Source organism: Hippocampus guttulatus, chromosome 4, assembly GCF_054856545.1.
Source record: "Hippocampus guttulatus isolate MCC_2025c chromosome 4, RoL_Hgut_1.0, whole genome shotgun sequence".
Taxonomy (NCBI): Eukaryota; Metazoa; Chordata; class Actinopteri; order Syngnathiformes; family Syngnathidae; genus Hippocampus; species Hippocampus guttulatus.
In genome coordinates, this window is record NC_141264.1 from 22,218,835 (window position 1) to 22,238,302 (window position 19,468).

At 42.1% G+C, this 19,468-nt stretch overlaps 1 protein-coding gene across 3 annotated transcripts in view; it reads right to left on the reverse strand.

The window, feature by feature from the left end:
* Nucleotides 1-14,000: 14,000 nt before the first annotated feature.
* The window catches only part of LOC147206645 (alpha-1,3-mannosyl-glycoprotein 4-beta-N-acetylglucosaminyltransferase C-like), a 78,651-nt gene continuing 73,183 nt past the window's right edge, over nucleotides 14,001-19,468 (reverse strand). For all 3 annotated transcript variants that reach the window (XM_086109752.1, XM_086109751.1, XM_086109753.1), the window contains one exon: nucleotides 14,001-19,335. In XM_086109752.1, the coding sequence (XP_085965878.1) occupies nucleotides 18,179-19,335 (1,157 nt within the window). In that variant the 3' untranslated portion in view covers nucleotides 14,001-18,178. The remainder of the gene's footprint in view (nucleotides 19,336-19,468) is intronic.

The window sequence follows — 19,468 nt, forward strand, 5'->3', positions numbered from 1 at the left end:
ACCATCCACGCTCACATTCACACCTAGGGACAATTTTAGAGAGTTCAATCAGCCTGCCATGCATGTTTTTGGAATGTGGGAGGAAACTGGAGTACCCGGAGAATTTTTTTTCATATTATTCTTTATTATTATTGATGGTGTACCTAAAGGTGTGTCAGGTGAGTGCCCGTTGCAGCCAGCAGATGGCAATGTTGCAAAAGTCATTCATTGTGCCATTCCCCCAAAAAACGTCTTTGGACCAAATGACTCAAGGCACAGTGAAGCAGCATGTGGCTCATCACCCAAGGTTATTCCTGGCCATCATTTATTAAACGGGGCGCCAAGCGGTTTCCCATTTAGTGTTTTGTGCGTGACTTTGCGCACAGCTTGCCCTGCGTATGCGCCGTTCAGCCGCTCGCTCGTCTTTCTTGGCATGGAATAAATTCCAAAGACAAGGACTGTTTTGAGGATTCTTGGAGAGCTGCAGGCACCACAAGTTCTTAACTTTCATTTGAAAGACATTTTGGAGATGTGCTTGGGCAAAAAAAAAAAAAAAAAAGACAACGGAATGTCACTTTTGTCTCCCCCCCAACTCCAGAAAGTTAACTTTTCAAAGACGCGTGTGTGTGTGTAAGTGTATGTGTGTGTTCACCGCAAATGAAAAGCCACAAGATAGGATCTCATATTGCAGACGAGTTGAGCAAACCTGAGAAGGTTAATGGAAGTCTCTCAGGTTGTCTTTTTTCAATACTGCGGAATAAACATGGACATCTTGAGTTTCAAACCACAATTCGTAATCCACAGTCCTTTCCTGCTTTGTTAAGAGAAAAAAAAATGCTGTTTGCAGATAAACTATGTGATGTACAATAAGAAGAAAATTAATAAGCCATTATTTCTTTTTACCCCGCGACACTTGAGAGGATAAAGTGGATCAGAAAATGGATGGATGGAAATTTCTTTTAAGAAAAAGTTATCGTATCGCAGAAAAGGTAATTATTACAAATGATAACACATCTGTTGAAAATAAGTTTTTTTTTGAAAAAAGTCTTTTTTTAATAAGAAAAAAAAATCCAGATGTGTAACTGCATTATGTAAAATTAAAGTATTTTTTTAGGAAAAATCCTAAAATATATAGTTATTGTTTCAACCCCCCCCCCAAAAAAAATTGAAGGAAAAAAACGTTATTTCCCAAATTTGAATTACTTCCTAAAATTGAATATTATTTCCCTTTCAATTTTTTGAAATTTTTGTCAAGCGTTTCCTCAAAATCTTTTTATCGCCATTCACCGTCCACCATCCATTTTTAAGTGATCTTAAAAGAATGTTTGACAGTATAACCACTACCATGTGGGAAAGGAGAGTCACAGCCGTGCATGCGCTTTTCAGCTATTTATTGAACACTCTGAGAACAGTCCGGCCCATGAAAACAAAGAGTGCACACTCACACAAGAGCTGCTGTTGGCCACATCTCACACCCTGACACTCACACACACAGACACGCCGACATCACATGCCACACCACCCTGCCCCGCCTCTTCAAGGAACACCCAGTACACAGATTCTATAATATGTATCTCCTAAACATTTTATGCTTTTATTCATTTATTTTTTTGCTTGTTCCAAAATGTTTAAAAGTCATTTTTAATAAGTTTGTGTTTCAAGCCAGCAGTTGGAGCAAAATGACAACAATAAAAATAAAGTATACGGTCTCTCTATTTGGTGGATTATGTATCCCATGTGAGAAAGCAGGATTCACTGTCCTCACAAAGGCCACAAATGTGATTCCTCCCCCAAGTTTTTATTTGCCGTCCCATTGAGATGTTTTTGGGCCAGCATTCAGCGTAGCTCGAAATGTCAGCTAAATGGGCAAAGCATCCCCCCTGGCCAGATGTCTGAGCAAAGTTTTTAATGGAATCCAATGATTTGGCAATTGGTCGTGTTGGATGCCTTTTCAGGGGGGGCGCGAACCATTCTGGTTATGGACATCTGTTGTTCTGAAAGGCAAACATGTCATGCGATGATCGACTGCTTGGCACACGCAAACCAGGTTTTGTCTATATGCGGCGACGGAAGGAAGAGAACAACGTGGCCTCTTCAATGAGCGTGTAACTGCGGGTGCGTGCATTGAAAGACACACTGCGTATCAACAGCATCGATGACACTCCCGCCCCAGGCAGACCCCCGAGTTGTTGCTATGGCGACGTCACATCTTCCCGGTGGGCACTGTCAAGAAAAAAGATAAAGAAGAAATACTATGAGAAAAAAAAGCTGCATTCTCATGAGAGTAGACCAATCTTTCTGAGTAATATATATGCTTTCAAAACTTAGCTTGTAGCAGACGTGTGCACATTTTCAGCATGATGTCTCTGATCCACTGGTGAAAGGACACTTTGATCCTCTCCTCTTTCATCTATAACTGCTTCAGACAACAAAGTGTATGCAGAAAAGTGGTGAAGATTGCACGACTGTCTGTGTCCTATGTGTTGTGTTGTGTTATTTTTGTTATTTTGACTTCAAAATGGCGCCGTGTGAGTGGCTGCCTTTCCAGCAGCTCCTATATTTTGTTGTTCTACTTCTTCCTTTCATAACTTTGCTGCTGTGAATCGGTAATTTCTCCATTGCGAGACTAATAAAGGTTTTCTTATGTTATCTTATCTTAATATAAAGTAATATTTTTAATAGGGTGCAATTCATTGAGTATCCGCTAGGAGACACTGTTTTGATCAGAGAAGAAGACAACAGCAGCCTCAGTCCGTCACTGAGACAGACCCAAGACAGCAGACGCTATCAAGAGCACTCTCCTGAGTTTGTACGGTGTAGACAGGGATTACATTTAGATTTTAAATGCACGTGTATATGGTTAAAAACGTCCTTTCTTTATAAATCTTGTTTCATCATAAAGTGCATTACTATATTTTTCAATACCAATTACTTGTTAAAGTTTGTACAATCAGTGGGATCAGTTGCAATGCAAAAATGTGAATGATAAAAGTAAATTTGTTGAAGGAAATGTAAGGTGCTTCATGAAATGTTTTGTAAAAGATACGTTCATTAAATTTCAACATTTTCCAAATGTTCTTGTGCTTCTTTATACAAAAACAAAGGAAAGACATATTGTTTTGGATGTTTATAGCAAAGTATGGTATCATTTTAATGGTCCGGCCCACTTGACATCTACCGAGGCCGTATGTGGCCCACCATGTGAAATGAGTTTGACACCAGTGATGTGTAGTAAGTCGTTTTTAGCCGAAAAAAACAACCATGTATAATAAGGCGTTTTTAGCCGGAAAAAACGACCATGTGTAGTAAGGTGTTTTTAGACGAAAAATCCGACCATGTATAGTAGGGCGTTTTTTGACAAAAAAAATACCATGTCTAATAATCTGTTTTTTGACAAAAAAACCCCCGACCATGGATAGTAAGGCGTTTTTAGCCGAAAAAAACGACCATGTTTAGGGAGCCGTTTTTAGCCCAAAAAAAAGGACCATGTAGAGTAAGGTGTTTTTAGCCAAAAAAACGACCGTTTAAAGTAAGGCGTTTTTTGACGAACAAAATGGCCGAAAAAAACTACCATGAATAGAAAGACGTTTTAACAAAAAAAAAAACGACCATGTATAAAAAGGTGTTTTTAGCAGAAAAAAACGACCATGTATAGTAAGGCGTTTTTAGCTGAAAAAAACGACCGAAATAAACGACCATGTATAGTAAGGCGTTTTTAACCCCCAAAAAATGACCGAAAAAAACGACCATAAGGCGTTTTTAGCCGAAAAAAACGACCATGTATAGTAAGGCGTTTTTAGCCGAAAAAAACCGACCATGTATAGTAAGGCGTATTTAGCCGAAAAAAATGTCCATGTATAGTCAGGCCTTTTTGGACGAAAAAAACAACCATGTATAGTAAGGCATTTTTCGCCGAAAAAAACGACCATGTATATTAAGGCGTTTTTTGCCCAAAAAAACAGACCATGTATAGTAAGGCGTTTTTAGCCGAAAAAAAACGACCATGTATAGTAAGGCGTTTTTAGCCGAAAAAAACAACCATGTATAGTAAAGCGTTTTTCGCCGAAAAAAACGACCATGTATAGTAAGGTGTTTTTGGCCGAAAAAAACGACCATGTATAGTAAGGCGTTTTTAGCTGAAAAAAACGACCATGTATAGTAAGGCATTTTTCGCGGAAAAAAACGACCATGTATAGTAAGGCGTTTTTAGACAAAAAAAACGACTATGTATAGTAAGGCGTTTTTAGCCCAAAAAAACCGACCATGTATAGTAAGGCGTTTTTAGCCCGAAAAAAAAACGACATAGGATCGTAAGGCGTTTTTAGCCCGAAAAAAACGACATAGTATAGTAAGGCGTTTTTAGCCCGGAAAAAACGACCATGTATAGTAAGGCTTTTTTAGCCAAAAAAAACGACCATGTATAGTAAGGCGTTTTTAGCCGAAAAAAACCGACCATGTATAGTAAGGCGTGTTTAGCCGAAAAAAACACGACATAGTATAGTAAGGCATTTTTAGCCCAAAAAAAAGACCGAAAAAAACGACTGTGTATAGTAAAGCGTTTTTAGCCGAAAAAAATGTCCGAAAAAAACGACCATGTACAGTAAGGCATTTTTTTTCCGGCTAAAAACGCCTTACTATACATGGCCGTTTTTTTCGGCTAAAAAAGCCTTACTATATATGGTCGTTTTTTTCGGTCTTTTTTTTGGGCTAAAAACGCCTTACTATACATGGTTGTTTTTTTCAGGTTAAAACGTCTCACTATATATGGTCGTTATTTTGGGTTAAAACGCCTTACTATACATGGTCGTTTTTTTTCGGCTAAAAACGCATGACTTTATATGGTCGGGTTTTTTTCGGCTAAAAATGCCTTACTATATATACAGTACATGGTCGTTTTTTCCCGTCTAAAAACGCATTACTATAGAGGGTCGTTTTTTTTCGGCTAAAAACGCCTTACTATACATGGTCGGTTTTTTCGGTCATTTTTTTTGGCCAAAAACGCCTTACTATACATGGTCGTTTTTTTCGGCTAAAAAAGCCTTACTATACATGGTCGTTTTTTTCCGGCTAAAAACGCCTTACTATACATGGTCGTTTTTTTCGGTCATTTTTTGGGGGCTAAAAAAGCCTTACTATACATGGCCGTATTTTTCGGCTAAAAAAGCCTTAATATACATGGTCGTTTTTTTTCCGGCTAAAAACGCCTTACTACATGGTCGTTTTTTTCGGCTAAAAACGCCTTACTATACATGGTCTTTTTTTTTGGTCATTTTTTTCCGGCTAAAAAAGCCTTACTATACATGGTCTTTTTTTTCAGGCTAAAAACGCCTTACTATACATGGTTGTTTTTTTCAGTCATTTTTTTGGGCTAAAAACGCCTTGCTATATACATGGTCGTTTTTTTCGGTCTTTTTTTTGGGCTAAAAACGCCTTAATATACATGGTCGTTTTTTTCCGGCTAAAAACGCCTTACTATATACATGGTCGTTTTTTTCGGCTAAAAACGCCTTACTATCCATGGTCGTCTTTTTTTTCAGCTAAAAACGCTTTGCTATACATGGTCGTTTTTTTCGGCTAAAAACGCCTTACTATACATGGTCGTTTTTTTCCGGCTAAAAACGCCTTACTATACATGGTAGTTTTTTTCGGTCATTTTATTCGGCTAAAAACGCCTTACTATACATGGTCGTTTTTTCGGTCTTTTTTTTTCATCTCAAAACACCTTATTATACGTGGTCCTTTTTTTGGCTGAAAACACCTTATTATAGGTGGTTGTTTTTTTTCGTCTAAAAACGGCTTACTATATATGGTCCTTTTTATCGGCTAAAAACACCTTCCTATACATGGTTGTTTTTTTTCGTCTAAAAACGCCTTACTATACATGGTCGTTTTTTTCGGCTAAAAACACCTTACTATACATGGTTGTTTTTTAAATTTAGTTAAAACGCCTTACTAATCATGGACGCTTTTTAAAGTATTTTTTGAAATAAGTTATTTTTTCCCTTTCCTTTAATCTTATGACAGATTTTTTGTTAAAAAGGTCTCTTTCAAAAAGTTGGCTTTCAAGAAAAGAGTCCTGTGTTTTTCGAGAGTAAAATCACAATTATTCAAGAAAAAAAAGACATTTTTTTTTTTAGAAAAAGTCCAATGTTATTTTTTTTCTTATTAATAACGTAACGTTAAATTTTAGGAAAATGTCACATTTGGTTAAGAAATTGTCATTATAATTTTTTTCCAGATGAAGCAAGGATTTTATAGTATTTTTTGGAGAAAAAAATTTTTTTGGTAGTTTTTTTCTACCCATCGCGCGCGCATACACACACACACACACACGCACACGCACGTACACACATTATATATATATGTATATAGAGCTGCAGCTGTGTTTCGAGAAAAAAACTTCAATGTTTTGTTTTTGTTATTTTTCTGGATTGTATGGTTGCCTGCTTGCACTAATTAAAGTGAGTCAGTCAATTGCTGCCACTGTCATTGGCTTTTCATGTGCTTGCTGGCCGGCGACTTGCAGTCGTTTGTCGAATAAGAAACATGCGGGTGTCCGGCGGGGATGCTTTTGAGCAAAACGCTGCTGGGAGCCCAGAGATGCACGCAGCGCACGCTGACATTAATCTTTAATTAGAGACTTTACAGTGTCAGGCTGTACGGCTGCCAGTACACACACACGCACATGTACATCCACCCACGTATGGGTGCGCGCCGAGTCATTTGATGTGATAAAAGTCAAAGTGTGTGCATCTCTCCCTTGCGTTGCACAGGGCATGCTGTCAGAAATATCTGGAAGTGACTTGCTTTTCTTACTTGTGATTCAGACTCGTGTCCCCAGAAACAGTCAACTCCTTCTGGTATGCACGCTTTGGCCACCAGGGGGCGGTACAATACCAACAAACATGCCATACATGTAGATTGCCGATGAAACATAAAGACCATCGCAATGAAGCTGCTATAATATTAGTCATTTTTTGCAGCGATAGGTGTTATAAAGTCAGTGGATGGATGGATGGATGGATGGATGGAGGATGGATGGATGGATGGATGGATGGATGGATGGATGGATGGATACATGGATAAAGCATATATGCCTCAGTATACTCTTCTATTGTCAGTCTGGAGGTGTTGCTCCACCATGTCTGTTAAAATATCTGTTTTTTTTTAAAGGTTTGTATTAACTACCTGATAGAGAAATCTACGAACAAAATTGTATCATGTTTAAAGTTTCGGTTAATTTGGGCATGTCTAGACATGCTCAGCGCAGAGGTGTCGGCCGTTTGGGCGGAGGGCCTTTTCTTGAGTAATCACGTCAAAGCAAGGGGGGCGAAGGCTAAATTCAATCACAGAGTGGGAATAAACAAATTGGGAACAAAGAGTTGTTGAATACCAAAAGACAGTTTGGGAACAGCTGTCGCGCCCAGGTGGACATTACAATCTACCGAAATCCGCTGTGCTTCACCGGAATAATAATTGCTGAGCTTGAAGAAGAAGAAACCAATTCATGTGGCTAGTAGTAGTGTAGAATAATCCATCCATCCATTTTCCGATCCGATTATCCTCACAAGGGTCGCGGGGGGTAAGGTGGGGGGGCTGCTGGAGCCTATCCCAGCCGTCTTTGGGCAGTAGGCGGGGGACACCCTGAACCGGTTGCCAGCCAATCGCAGGGCAAACAGAGATGAACAACCACCGGTGCTCACACCCACACTGAGGGTGTACAATGTAGAGCAGGGGTGTCCAAAGCTCTCTCGGGAGCAACACACCTGATTCAAATAATCAGGGTCCTTCTAATGCTGCTTCAGAGCTGGTTGATGAGCCATCATCTGAATCAGGTGTGTTGCAGCCGGGAGAGCTGGAAAACAGGCAGGATGGCGCCCCCTGAGGACTCTACTATTTGTTTGGACAAATACAGTCAAATTTGCTGTAAGCCTTTTCTGACTTCCGGGTTGAGTGAACGCTGGCGCGTTTTGGCTGCCGCTGCTCAACCCGTATTGTTTTGTGTTTTTTGTTAATGTAAAGTGTCCTTGGGTGTCTTGAAAGGCGCTTATAAATAAAATGTATTATTATTATTATTATTAGTCATCAGCAAAGTCTGTGACTTGTGTATTCGGGTAAATCAGATCATTGCCGGGGGGCCGGACCGGGGGGCGCGGGGTGCAAATCTCGGGGGCAGTGTCTTTCTTGTATTTTGCAATAAAAGTTCGAACCGGCGGAGAGGGAGGGAGTGTGATCGCGGAGCAACTAACCGTCGTTCGCTCTCAGAGATCCGCTCCCGCCGATATTGAAGACAATTTTCCTGTGTGCCGAGTCATTTCTTTAACTTTGTCCGAGAAAATCTCTGACACTACCACAATATCAATGCTAGGGTTTTTTTCTGCTCATCTATGGCATTTCCCATTCTGTGTTTGTGTTTGGCTTGTGGACTTTGGTTAAAAAACAACAAAACAAAACACAACAAAAATGATAATATACACATTTTTCGAGATGTGGGTGCCGTTTGGAGGATTTATGATTATTTTTTGCCTGCTTTGACTTGACTGACAGAAAAATGTGACAGCTGTATGGTGGCAGTGAACTCTGTCAAACTAAACATAATTACACCTTGTAATTTAAAACATCCACATAGCTTTGTCTTCAGAAAGTCTCCTTATGTTAATGCTAACAAACAATAGAAAACACCTTTGGCGTGAGAAAAAAAAAAGTATCGGTGTTGTGCCATTTAAATGCTTTCAGCTACGGATATTTGAACAAGGGCGGCCCGGTAGTCCAGTGGTTAGCACGTCGACTTCACAGTGCAGAGGTACCGAGTTCAATTCCAGCTGCGGCCTCCCTGTGTGGAGTTTGCATGTTCTCCCCGGGCCTGCGTGGGTTTTCTCCGGGTACTCCGGTTTCCTCCCGCATTCCAAAAACATGCATGGCAGGCTGATTGAACTCTCTAGAATTGTCCCTAGGTGTGAATGTGAGCGTGGATGGTTGTTTGTCTCTGTGTGCCCTGCGATTGGCTGGCAATCGATTCAGGGTGTCCCCCGCCTACTGCCTGAAGACAGCTGGGATAGGCTCCAGCATCCCCCGCGACCCTAGTGAAGATTAAGCGGTTCGGAAAATGGATGGATGGATATTTGAACAAAAACGGAGGTGCAACAGATGTAGACAGACTTCAGTATGGTGATGAATAGCTCAATGGCAACCCACGTTAACTATAACCCCAACCGTGAAACCTAAACCTCAAAATTAAACCATTAGTGAAATCCTCTAACCCCAATAAACATTCATTTCAAAATCATTTGGAACCGTGACGTTCCATTTTGTGTTAAACTAGACTTTGAAAGTCACCGTCATGCATTGTGTCACACAAGATGAACTCCAGTGTGACGAAAATAATCTTTCGGTTTTCTTTTTTTTTTTGCGATGCGTTAAGCGAAAACTACATGCAGAAAGAAAACATATATTCTTCTTTTAACACTGGTAGGACTTCAAGTGAGTCTGAACGTCCTTGAGGTTTGTCTTTTGTTCCGACCAATCCAAAGCGTTTCCCTCTCTCGTCCTTTAAAGTCAAGCGTAACCAAACGGGGACGTATTTTCATCGTGACACTCGGCCAGCTATTGCATGTGGTTACAAAAAAAAAAACAATAAAAAAACCCCAGGAATATAAAAATAATAAAAAGAGCAGCAGCCAGCTCAGCCCCACAGGAGATTGCGGGACAATCAATTGTCGCGGTTGCCATGGTTCTGCCAGCAGACGGGAGGCCAAAGCCCACCAGGCCTTCCTTCGCCTTTTGATGCTCCCGCTTGTGGGGACGACATCTGCCCCCCGCTGAGGCGTTTCAGTCAAAGCCCACTGAGAAAGAAGCAGCCAATAGCAAGCCTCCAACAAATGCCTCTTTTTACTCATGTAGCACACACACTGTTACATGTGCGCCGACAAGTGCGACTGGATATCGGACTAGTACATTTTTGTGTGTTGGTGCGCATAGGAATGAAATTTGGGTGGATAACGGGCCAAGTTGTTCCCCCCCCGACTCCAAAAAAATGATTTGGGAGTGGTCTTAGTAAAAATAAATGCCTCGCTCAAATAAATACCTCAATTTCGGGCAGATTAGATCAAATTAAAAATAAAGATCTTACTGAAATAAACACCCCCAGTAATTGTGATTTACAGTGAGCCCAATATGTTTGTGGCTTCCATGAATGAGGACGCTTCAGTGTTAAAAAAAAACTAAAACGTTTGTAGCCAAAAAAACGAACATGTCACATGACAGCCGTCATCCAATCAGTTTTCCACTTTATTTTGGAGTATTAGTTGTTTCTTTCCCTTATGGAATTGTCACAGCAACCATCTGTTGTGTCGGCTTGGCAGACTGCGAAAGGAAACGTGTTCCAAATGTGGGATGAAAGTTGAGAAAGAAGTGCGTGGAGCATTCAAAGTGAGTCAAAGTGGAGGAGAGAGGCGTTCCATGTGGCACCTCACAGCGGAGACCTCCGCCAAGGCCATATATATATACACACACACACACACACACACACACACACACACACACATATATATCTCCATCTATCCATCCACTTTCCGATCCGCTTGATCCTCACAAGGGTTGCGGGGCGTGCTGGAGCCTATCCCAGCCGTCTTCGGGCATGAGGCGTGGGACACCCTGAAGCGGTTGCCAGCCAGTCGCAGGGTACACACAGTTGAACAACCATCCGTGCTCACACTCACACCTATGGACAATCGTAAGTGTTCAATCAGCCTGCCATGCATGTTTTTGCAATGTGGGAGGAAACCGGAGTACCCGGAGAAAACCCATGCATATACAGTATATATATAAATCTCTTGGCGCACAAGCTAACAGGTCAACGCAAGCTAACAGGTCAAAACAACAACAAAAAAAAAAAACACCTGGTCCTTTTAGTGTCATTTTACTTTTATCAAGAAAATGCTGCTCAATTCTCATCACAATCATTTTTTTCTGGTAAGGATATGACTCTCCATAAGGAATCTCGCTGGAAAGACTTAAATTTTTTTTTGAAGAAATCATCCGAATCTTGATTGTTGCGTCTGGTTGTTCCTTGATGTGCAGTTGCTCTGGGCTTCTATTGTGTTACCTTTGTTATGTCAGATAGGCGTGATGTCTTCCGGGGTATAACCTTGGATGTCAGGACGTCGAGCTTTCTACCAGAATGTCATCTCTTCCGTGTCTTCTGCATCTCTATAGTTACTTTGTATTTTCATGGATAAAAGACTTTTAGTTGTCAACTTCGGTGTCACGTCTGCTCCAGGGTCCTAATTCCGCTCCTCATCTGACAAAAATCCCACTTAATTCCCGTAATAATCCTTCCTTCTGGTAAGGATATGACTCTCCATACGGGATCGCACCGGAAAGACTTAATTTTTTGGAAGGTATCAACATCGTCTTCCTTGGTGGAGGTCTAAATCGGGCATTGATTCAGCCAGGTGCGCTTGCTGTTTTCCCGCACCAGTGGGACATAATGTTCTTGCATTTACGAAACAGGAGGAGTTGAGACAGACAAACAGAAGGCTCCTCGGGGGCGTTCGACTCCGAAAGGCTGGTCCCTTCGGCGAACGACGCTTTTAAGCGCTGCCAAATGCTTCCTGTCGCAAAACAACGTGCCGCGACACCCCCGCTTACACTGCCCCTCTCGTCTCTCCCTTTTGGGTTTCCATATCGCCAGTGTATGTGTTCTAGCCTAAGGGGGGTCGGATGGTGGGGAACGTCCAGCTGGTTACGATGACAATTATCAAAGTCTCGCGGCGGTGGTCTCCGAGGTGCCTCATCTGCTTTCAAGTGCGTCTCCAAGCAGGTTGACGGTCTGAAGGCAGGCAGCTGTCACGACAAATGCTGCGCACGCAAAACATGAGCGGCAAATGGAAAATGTTTGGATGCAACGGCGAGTCTCCCGAGATCAGGAACAGATCATGTTACGTGACAGGAATGCAGAGGAGACAAAGAGATTTTTTTTTTCCCCCCATGTAAATATGACTTTAGGGTGGCACGGTGGACGACTGGTTAGCATGTCCGCCTCACTGTAAGGAGGTCGTAGGTTCAAATCCGGGCTCAAATCCTGTGTATGCATGTTCTTCCCGTGCCAGCGTGGGTTTTCTCTGGGTACTCCGGTTTCCTCCCACATTCCAAAAACAATTTAATTGAACACTCTAAATTCTCCCAAGGTGTTACTGTGAGCGCAAATGGTTGTCCGTGTATGTGTGCCCTGCAATTGGCTGCCAACTGCCCGAAGACGGCTGAGATAGGCTCCAGCACACCCGCGACCCTCGTCAGAATAAATTTATTAGAAAATGGATGGGTGGATGAACATGACTTTATTCTCCCACAAACGACTTAACTCAAAAGAATTTTTCTTTCGCAGAAAATACCATTTAATTCCCCAAATAATGCTTCCTTCTGGTAGGATTACGATTCTCGGAAAATGTTGGGCTGGATAGATCACGCGGATTAAAACAGATTTAATTAACTCGGAATTTCTGCAAATAATGAAGAACCATTTGTTTACTTTTTACGGGCACATCAGCCCTCCCACGGCATGGGACTAAACGGCACCCGGCGGGGTTTGGTTCTGACATTTTGCTTGGTGTCAACGCCTAACTGCAGTTAAAATGTCATTCTGTCTTCCGGTAACACCTTTTGACAGGATCATAAACCCGGAAGCTTCAAGTAACATTTATCACTGTTGTGAAATGAAATGCATGTATCAAAAAATTTCAGGAAAGTATTTGTTTTCCCAGTGCTGCATTTTCTTCCACATTTTGTTATAGCCTTATTCCAAAATGGATGCAAGGTTCAATTGAACACCGACAATGCATAAAACAAAATATCAAAAGTCCAATCACATGAAAACAATGACATCATGAGAGGTCTAGAAAATCACACTCGAAGCACAACAGTGAGCAAGGTCAATAATCCGACAAGGGCCAGGCACCTTGAAAGTCCTTAAATACATGTCAAGGCTTGATTGGAAAACGCGGCACAGGTGTGCCTGCTGGAGGGAAACGCCCTCCACTCCAGCTGAAGCTGAAACGCAATCAAGACAGAACATGACAGGCGGTGTTCTGAATACAATTTTGAAGTTCATTTATTTCATTTTGGAAGCAGGCTGTAAAAAAAGTGAAAGGGAACGGTGAAACGTGAATCATTAGTGGTTGCACCCTTCTGAACATGATCTGATTTCCTTTTTTTTTTTTTTCCAAAATAAATTTGCACCAAAAAAAATCTGAATTTATTTTATGGTTTTATTTGTAGAATTTAGAGAGCAAAATGGAATTAATTTTGCAATAAGAACGGATCACTGAATAGTTTCAAGATGAACTGCATATAACATGATATTTTGTTCTTTTTAATTTTTAACAAAATGAGGGGAAAAGTCCTGTTTTATTTTTGTTTTGTGTTGACTTTTGAGGGGGTAAAAAATGAATGTATTTAATTTTGGAATAAACCCGTAACAGAAGAAAATGTGCCAAAAGTGATGCACAATGAGTGTATCGCAGGACAATAATAGAATTTCCTCATTTATTTTTCATAAATTTGAAAAAAAAACAAAAAACGTTTTTTTCCCAAAATTGTCATGAATCAGTGATATGTGTCGAATTTTGATGGGGGAAAAAAAACGAATGTGTACAGTTTTGGAAGAACAGTGTTGCACCGTGAATGCTTTCCGGATGCCATACCTACACATGTAAGATGTATACGGTATAGTTATGAAGGTATTACGGTAAATCTCATGTGTGTGTCCCCCATGTAAATCAAAACAAAGAGCCAGAGTGTGTCCCTTCCAGCGTTCATTATGGATGCTCTTGAGCAGGGGAGGGGGGCGGGGGGGAAGCATATTACGAATATTGAAATGAATAATGTATGTTCTTAGCTGGCGGCTAAACGCTAGTCTCAGGATGCTTCAACCAAATGCAAATGTCACAAACTGATTTTGGGGGGTTTTCGTACGATTCCACTTTTATGTCAAAAGTGTGCAGTCAAGCAACACAAACGCACGGTAGGCATTCATGGATTTAATCCGTCTCCTTTTTGCAACACGGTATCGTCATACAACATGTGGGTAGCATCGCAGTACAAAAATATATGCGTCATCTTACAGTACAGCAGCAACGAGAAGAACAGAAGGAAAGACAAGGAATGATATGATGTCGTCGTCCAGGAAAAAGGTTTCACCATCACTTCATGCACGTGTTACATGCGTCACATGACCGACATCGTGACTCCAGACTGCCGCCTAAGCTAACGTCAGGTCAAGTCTCACTTAGCAGTGTGACAAGAACTTTTTCATGTTGTCATTAAGTGGTGCGGTGAGTACAATTTTGAGGTTGAAAAGTAAATGTATTCATTTTTAAGCAGGTCTACCATGAGTAGACCCACCAAAAAGGCTTAAAAAGCCATGCTGGAAAAGACACAGTCTGCCATTTTGGTTTGCACCACTTGGCCATTTTGAGGTCGATTTTTAGTCATTTGTAAGGGTCGTTCAAAAACAAACAAGCCACCATTGCTTTGGTCGGGCAAGTAATCTGATTCAGCCCCGAAAGTCACGATCACTCAGCAACATGACATTTTGGTTTGCATGTCTGTCATGAATAGACCCACAAAAATGTCTCATAGCCATGCCTCAAAAGACACAGAAGGTCATCCATATTTGTTTGACGTTGCCATTTTAGGGTCATTTCCAGGGGTCCAAGACATTTTGTCTCATACGACATGTGAAGTACGTAAACTCGTGACATGGGCAACACTAAATCGCAATTGAGTTTTTGTCATTGTGTGTCAGCAAAATCTTATCACCATGAAGAGTGCACCCTGGAATTTTTGTAAGATTCAGCCCCTTGAGTCATTTTTATTTCGCAACATGAATTTTGCCAGGCATGTCTATCATGAGTAGACCCACAAAAAAAGTTCCACAAAAGTACAAAGGAAGAACCTCATTGATTTTGTTTTGAAATGGCAATTTTAGGGTTTCCGGGGGGCCTTCAAAGTCATTGAGATTTAGTCCGTTTGACACAAAATTTGAAAAACGTTTATTAGACTAGGATTTGTCACAATCCATGTTTCTAAATCTATTTAGAACATTCCTAGAAAATCACAATGTCTCATGCGCTGGTGAACTATTTTTGGAAGAGGCCCACGGGCTTTCCATGTGCTCCTTGGGGGCAATGCGGTGCCCGCGGGCAGCACGTTGGAGACCACTGTGAGGGATGGATGGCACTTGACAAATTGAAATTTCTGTTTCATCATGTTTGAAAAGTTTGATGGCTCGCTCTTGGCTCCGTTGTGCAGCCCAGAATATTTTCAAGAATTCAAGCTCTTAAGCTAGCTTCACTCAGCGACATAAAATTTGGTATTCATGTCTGTCACGAGTCGACACACAAGAAGCCTGACTTGAAAAGACACGGCAAGTCTGCTATTTTGCTTTGAATTGGCTTTTTTGAGGGTCTGTTTTGTCATAAGAGAGCGCATTTACTGCGGGAAAATTGTGCTGCTGAGATAATATGGGGGGTGGAAAAAAGAAGAGATGGAAAAAAAGAAAGAAAATAGCAGCACTGCTGGCTCATTCTTCACTGAGCAATCTCATCTTTAGTCTAAAAAAAAAAAAAATAAATAAAAAAAATAAAACCCCAAACAAACAATGTTCTCCTGTCAGCCGCTTTGACACAACACGAAGCAGACGCGGTGACACAAGGGAGGAAAAGCGCCTTCAAAGTGAATATCCAAAGTGCCAAGCACCTCAAGATGGCGCTCCTCCAGGTGGCTTAGCGGTAAGGGAGCTCATTAAGGTCCAAACGGGGACAAGGCCTGCCGGGAATCCCACCGCGACACTTGGCCGCCTTGTTATCCGTCTTGAAAGGCTGCAAAAGACACAATTACCTTAAGTAATTGTTCTCAAAGACAGCCTGTTGTACTGCACTTCCTCATAACTATTACACCCTCATCCTTTTATTATAAGATGTAGTACGGAGATGCTTCGGTTAAATGTAATACCTTGGACAAAAATTCAACAAAATGTTAATCTCCTTTTTGGGGGGGCCTCCAAATTCTCTGAAATTTTTGCACGTGTGTATACAGTGGTACCTCGACTAATGAAATCAATTGGTTCTGTATGAAATTTCTTCACTAGAAAATTTTGTAAGTCGAGACGCGTTTTCCATGTAAAGGCCCTAATTCGTTACAAGCCCCGACAAAATTCAGACATAAATGTTTCCTAAAGCATAAAAATGCATCAAAATATGGAACAAATACATGTTACGATTTGATTGTTGCACATTAATGAGAGTTGTGCATAATGTAAAAAACAACGAACAAAGAATAAAAATTTAACTGCGTCCTCATCGTTTTTTTGCCCTTTGTAGTCCATGTTCTCTCTGAGAAGTGGTTTTTGCCTTGTGTTTTGTCAAGAACTGATCCAAGGACGTACGCTTTTGCCGGCTTTTAACAGTCCTGCGAAAATGTCCAAGGCAAACATCAGCATAGTGAGCGATCGCCTGACTGCTGAACACTTTTTCGGGGTAATTCACATTTACGTAAAACTATCAGAAAACATCATGGCCCGAGGGGCAAATGACGAGGACGCTGCATATCTATCTCCCTGTCCACACACAGAGACAAATAAGGTAGAGTTCCCTCTTAGCCAATGGGATGCCAGGATGATGCTCGGTAATAGCCAATGGCAGAGCAGCTATAAATATGTTGTGTTCAGAGAACTCGGAGCTACGACGAGCAGACCATACTGTATTTTTACCTTTTGTATGTTGAAATTTCTTTCGTAACAAGAGAATATTTTCCTGTTGAGGCATTTCGTAACTTGAACATTTTGTATGAAGAGACATTCGTAAGTAGAGGTACCACTGTGTTCTGGTGTAAATGTATTTTCGTAGTCTATCTGGAGAAAATGAAAAGAATTGAAAATAAATATGATGATTTATTGATTTTGATTTTTTTATTGATTTAAAATTTATTGATTTATTGATAATGATTTATGTAAAATCATCCACCCAACACCAGTTGGCAGGAAGTCTGCCATGGTGATTTGAAGCCGCCATTTAGGAGCAAATGCCTTATAAAAGAGGTCTGGAAAGTAACGCACACACACACACACACACACACAAATGAGCTCCTGCCACCAGTTTCACCAATCATGACATGAATTAATTTGGGCCTACAAGTGATGTGGACATGACATTTGGAACAGAATGCATGAAAAAACTTTAGGATCCATAATTGAAACTGAGTAGTAAGTAGTAGTTGAAGCATCTATTTTGGGATTCATTCCAATAAATACATAAATTGGGCATGAAGGCTGGAATACTTAGCCCCCCTCCCCTCCTCCCTTTAGACAGGAAAATTGGGTGGGTGTACACGTCTCTCATGAGAGGATGAACGAAAAAGCCTCAAGGGCTCATGTTTGAAATTCTACGGGAAGCTAAGCATTTTGATTTGAAGTTGACATTTTTGGTGGATTCCAGGCCTTGTACTTTTGATGAGCTCTGACTCAGGAATTGGTTCAAATGAGCTCTCGTTGGAAGCAGATATCCTTGATGGGCCACGTGAAATGGTCAACCTTTTTTTGGAGCATTGATTGTCAAACTAGGTTTGATGCTGAATGCTCTTTTCTTTTATGAAAAAAAACCCCAAAACAAAAACAATCTTCCATTCAACAGCTTTTAACAATGTTCAACAGAGTTTACCTTCCCAAATACTTCCTGTTTTCGCTCACACAAATCTATTTTGCCCAGTTTCGCTTTTTGGGAACAATAGATTGACTTGAATCTCACATTTCCCTTTTTTGTTGTTGTTGTTGTTTTACCAGAGTGAACGCAGAGTAAAGATAAAGACTGCTAATGTTAGCCTCTGCCAACTGGTTTTGTAAGTCAAACAAACCACTGGACCGCTTCATAACACCGATTGATGGCGATGGTCTTTGTGGGCCTCATGAAAGAGTATCAATCACAATTTTGAAACCACACCACGATGGCTCTGCGCTCGCCTTTCTGCTCTACGTTACCGTCACGTTAACAACAAACACAAGGACCAGGAGGAGGATCCAAGAATCGCTGGTATAAAAAAAAAAAAAACATTGAGCAATCCAGATCAATAAATACGTACAAAACGCTTACGTCGGAGTGGTACATTTAAAATAGAAATTGTTGTCCGCGATGTCCGCACGACCTCCTCATTGGCTGGGCGGAGGTGTCGTCCATAAACTTATACTTCTGATGATGAGCCACTCCTTTTGAGTGGCCGTCACTACGATACGCACACACTCCACGTCAAAGCTGATCTTGCGGTCCACGTCCCGGACCTCAATGTTGCCGTTCTTAAACTCCCCCAAGGTGATATATGAGGAACACTGCTTTCCCTTTTTGGTGCCCACCAGTTTTTCGCCGACTTCCAGAGCTCCGCGGTGCAGGATGTCGTTCTGTCTGTCGTCGGAGCCCGTGGCGATCTTGATCCTGCTGATCTTGGCCGACTTGTTGAAGACCACCACGAAGAAATCGCCGGTGGACGGCGGCTTGCCCCAGAAGTACTCGTCCACGGCGCTGTAGGCCTTGGCGGCGTCGTAGCTCTCGAAGACATCGATGTTGGTGTAGAGCCGCGCCGGCGGGTTGTCGGGAATGTCCACCGCGTCCTCCTCGAAGTCGTCGTCCTTCAGCTTGTTCTCGGCGCCCCGGTAGGACGAGTAGTAGCCCATGTGCTGGAAGAGCGACGGCTTGAAGCGGATCACGTCCTTCTGGGCCAGCAGGCCGCGGAAGTGGATGAGCAGCCAGTCGCACGGCATCTCTTGGTAGAACATGAGCAGGAAGTGCGCCAGGCGCGGCAGGTCCCGCGCGTGGTACAGCTTCCCGATGTAGCCCAGCTTGGAGAACTCCAACATCACCCAGTAGGATCCCTCGCGGGAGGCGATCACCTTCTTCAGCGCCGTCAGGAAGTTACGAGCGCAGCGCACGTCGTCCTCCAGCATCACGTAGAAGTCGGAGAGGTTGGTGCAGAAGTTGAGCAGGAAGGCGTAGTCCACGTTCTGCTTGGAGCGGAAGCGCACCCGGTCCTCGGGGTCGTTGTAGTTTCTCTTCAGGCCGTCCAGGGACGGGTAGTACTCCTCGGGAGCCTGAATCACCAGCAGGCGGCCGGCGATGATGTGGTGCGAGAACTTGCGGCTGATTTCCTGCAGCAAGTTTTCACACCACAGCGAGTCAAAGTCGGCCAGGTGGACCACCACCACGATCTCCTTCAGCTCCTCGTAGCTGGACTGGTCAAAGATGGACTTGATGGTCTCCAGGAGGTAGTTCCCGCGCTTCCTCTTCACCGACGACAGCCCGATGGTCAGATACTCTGATGATGACGAAGAACAAGTTACGCTAATTGTGTATTGACGCTTTCAGAGTGGAGATTTCTGACAAGATGGACTCGTCAGACCACAGCACACTTCTCCATTTCGCATCAATCCACCGCAGGTAAACCTGGT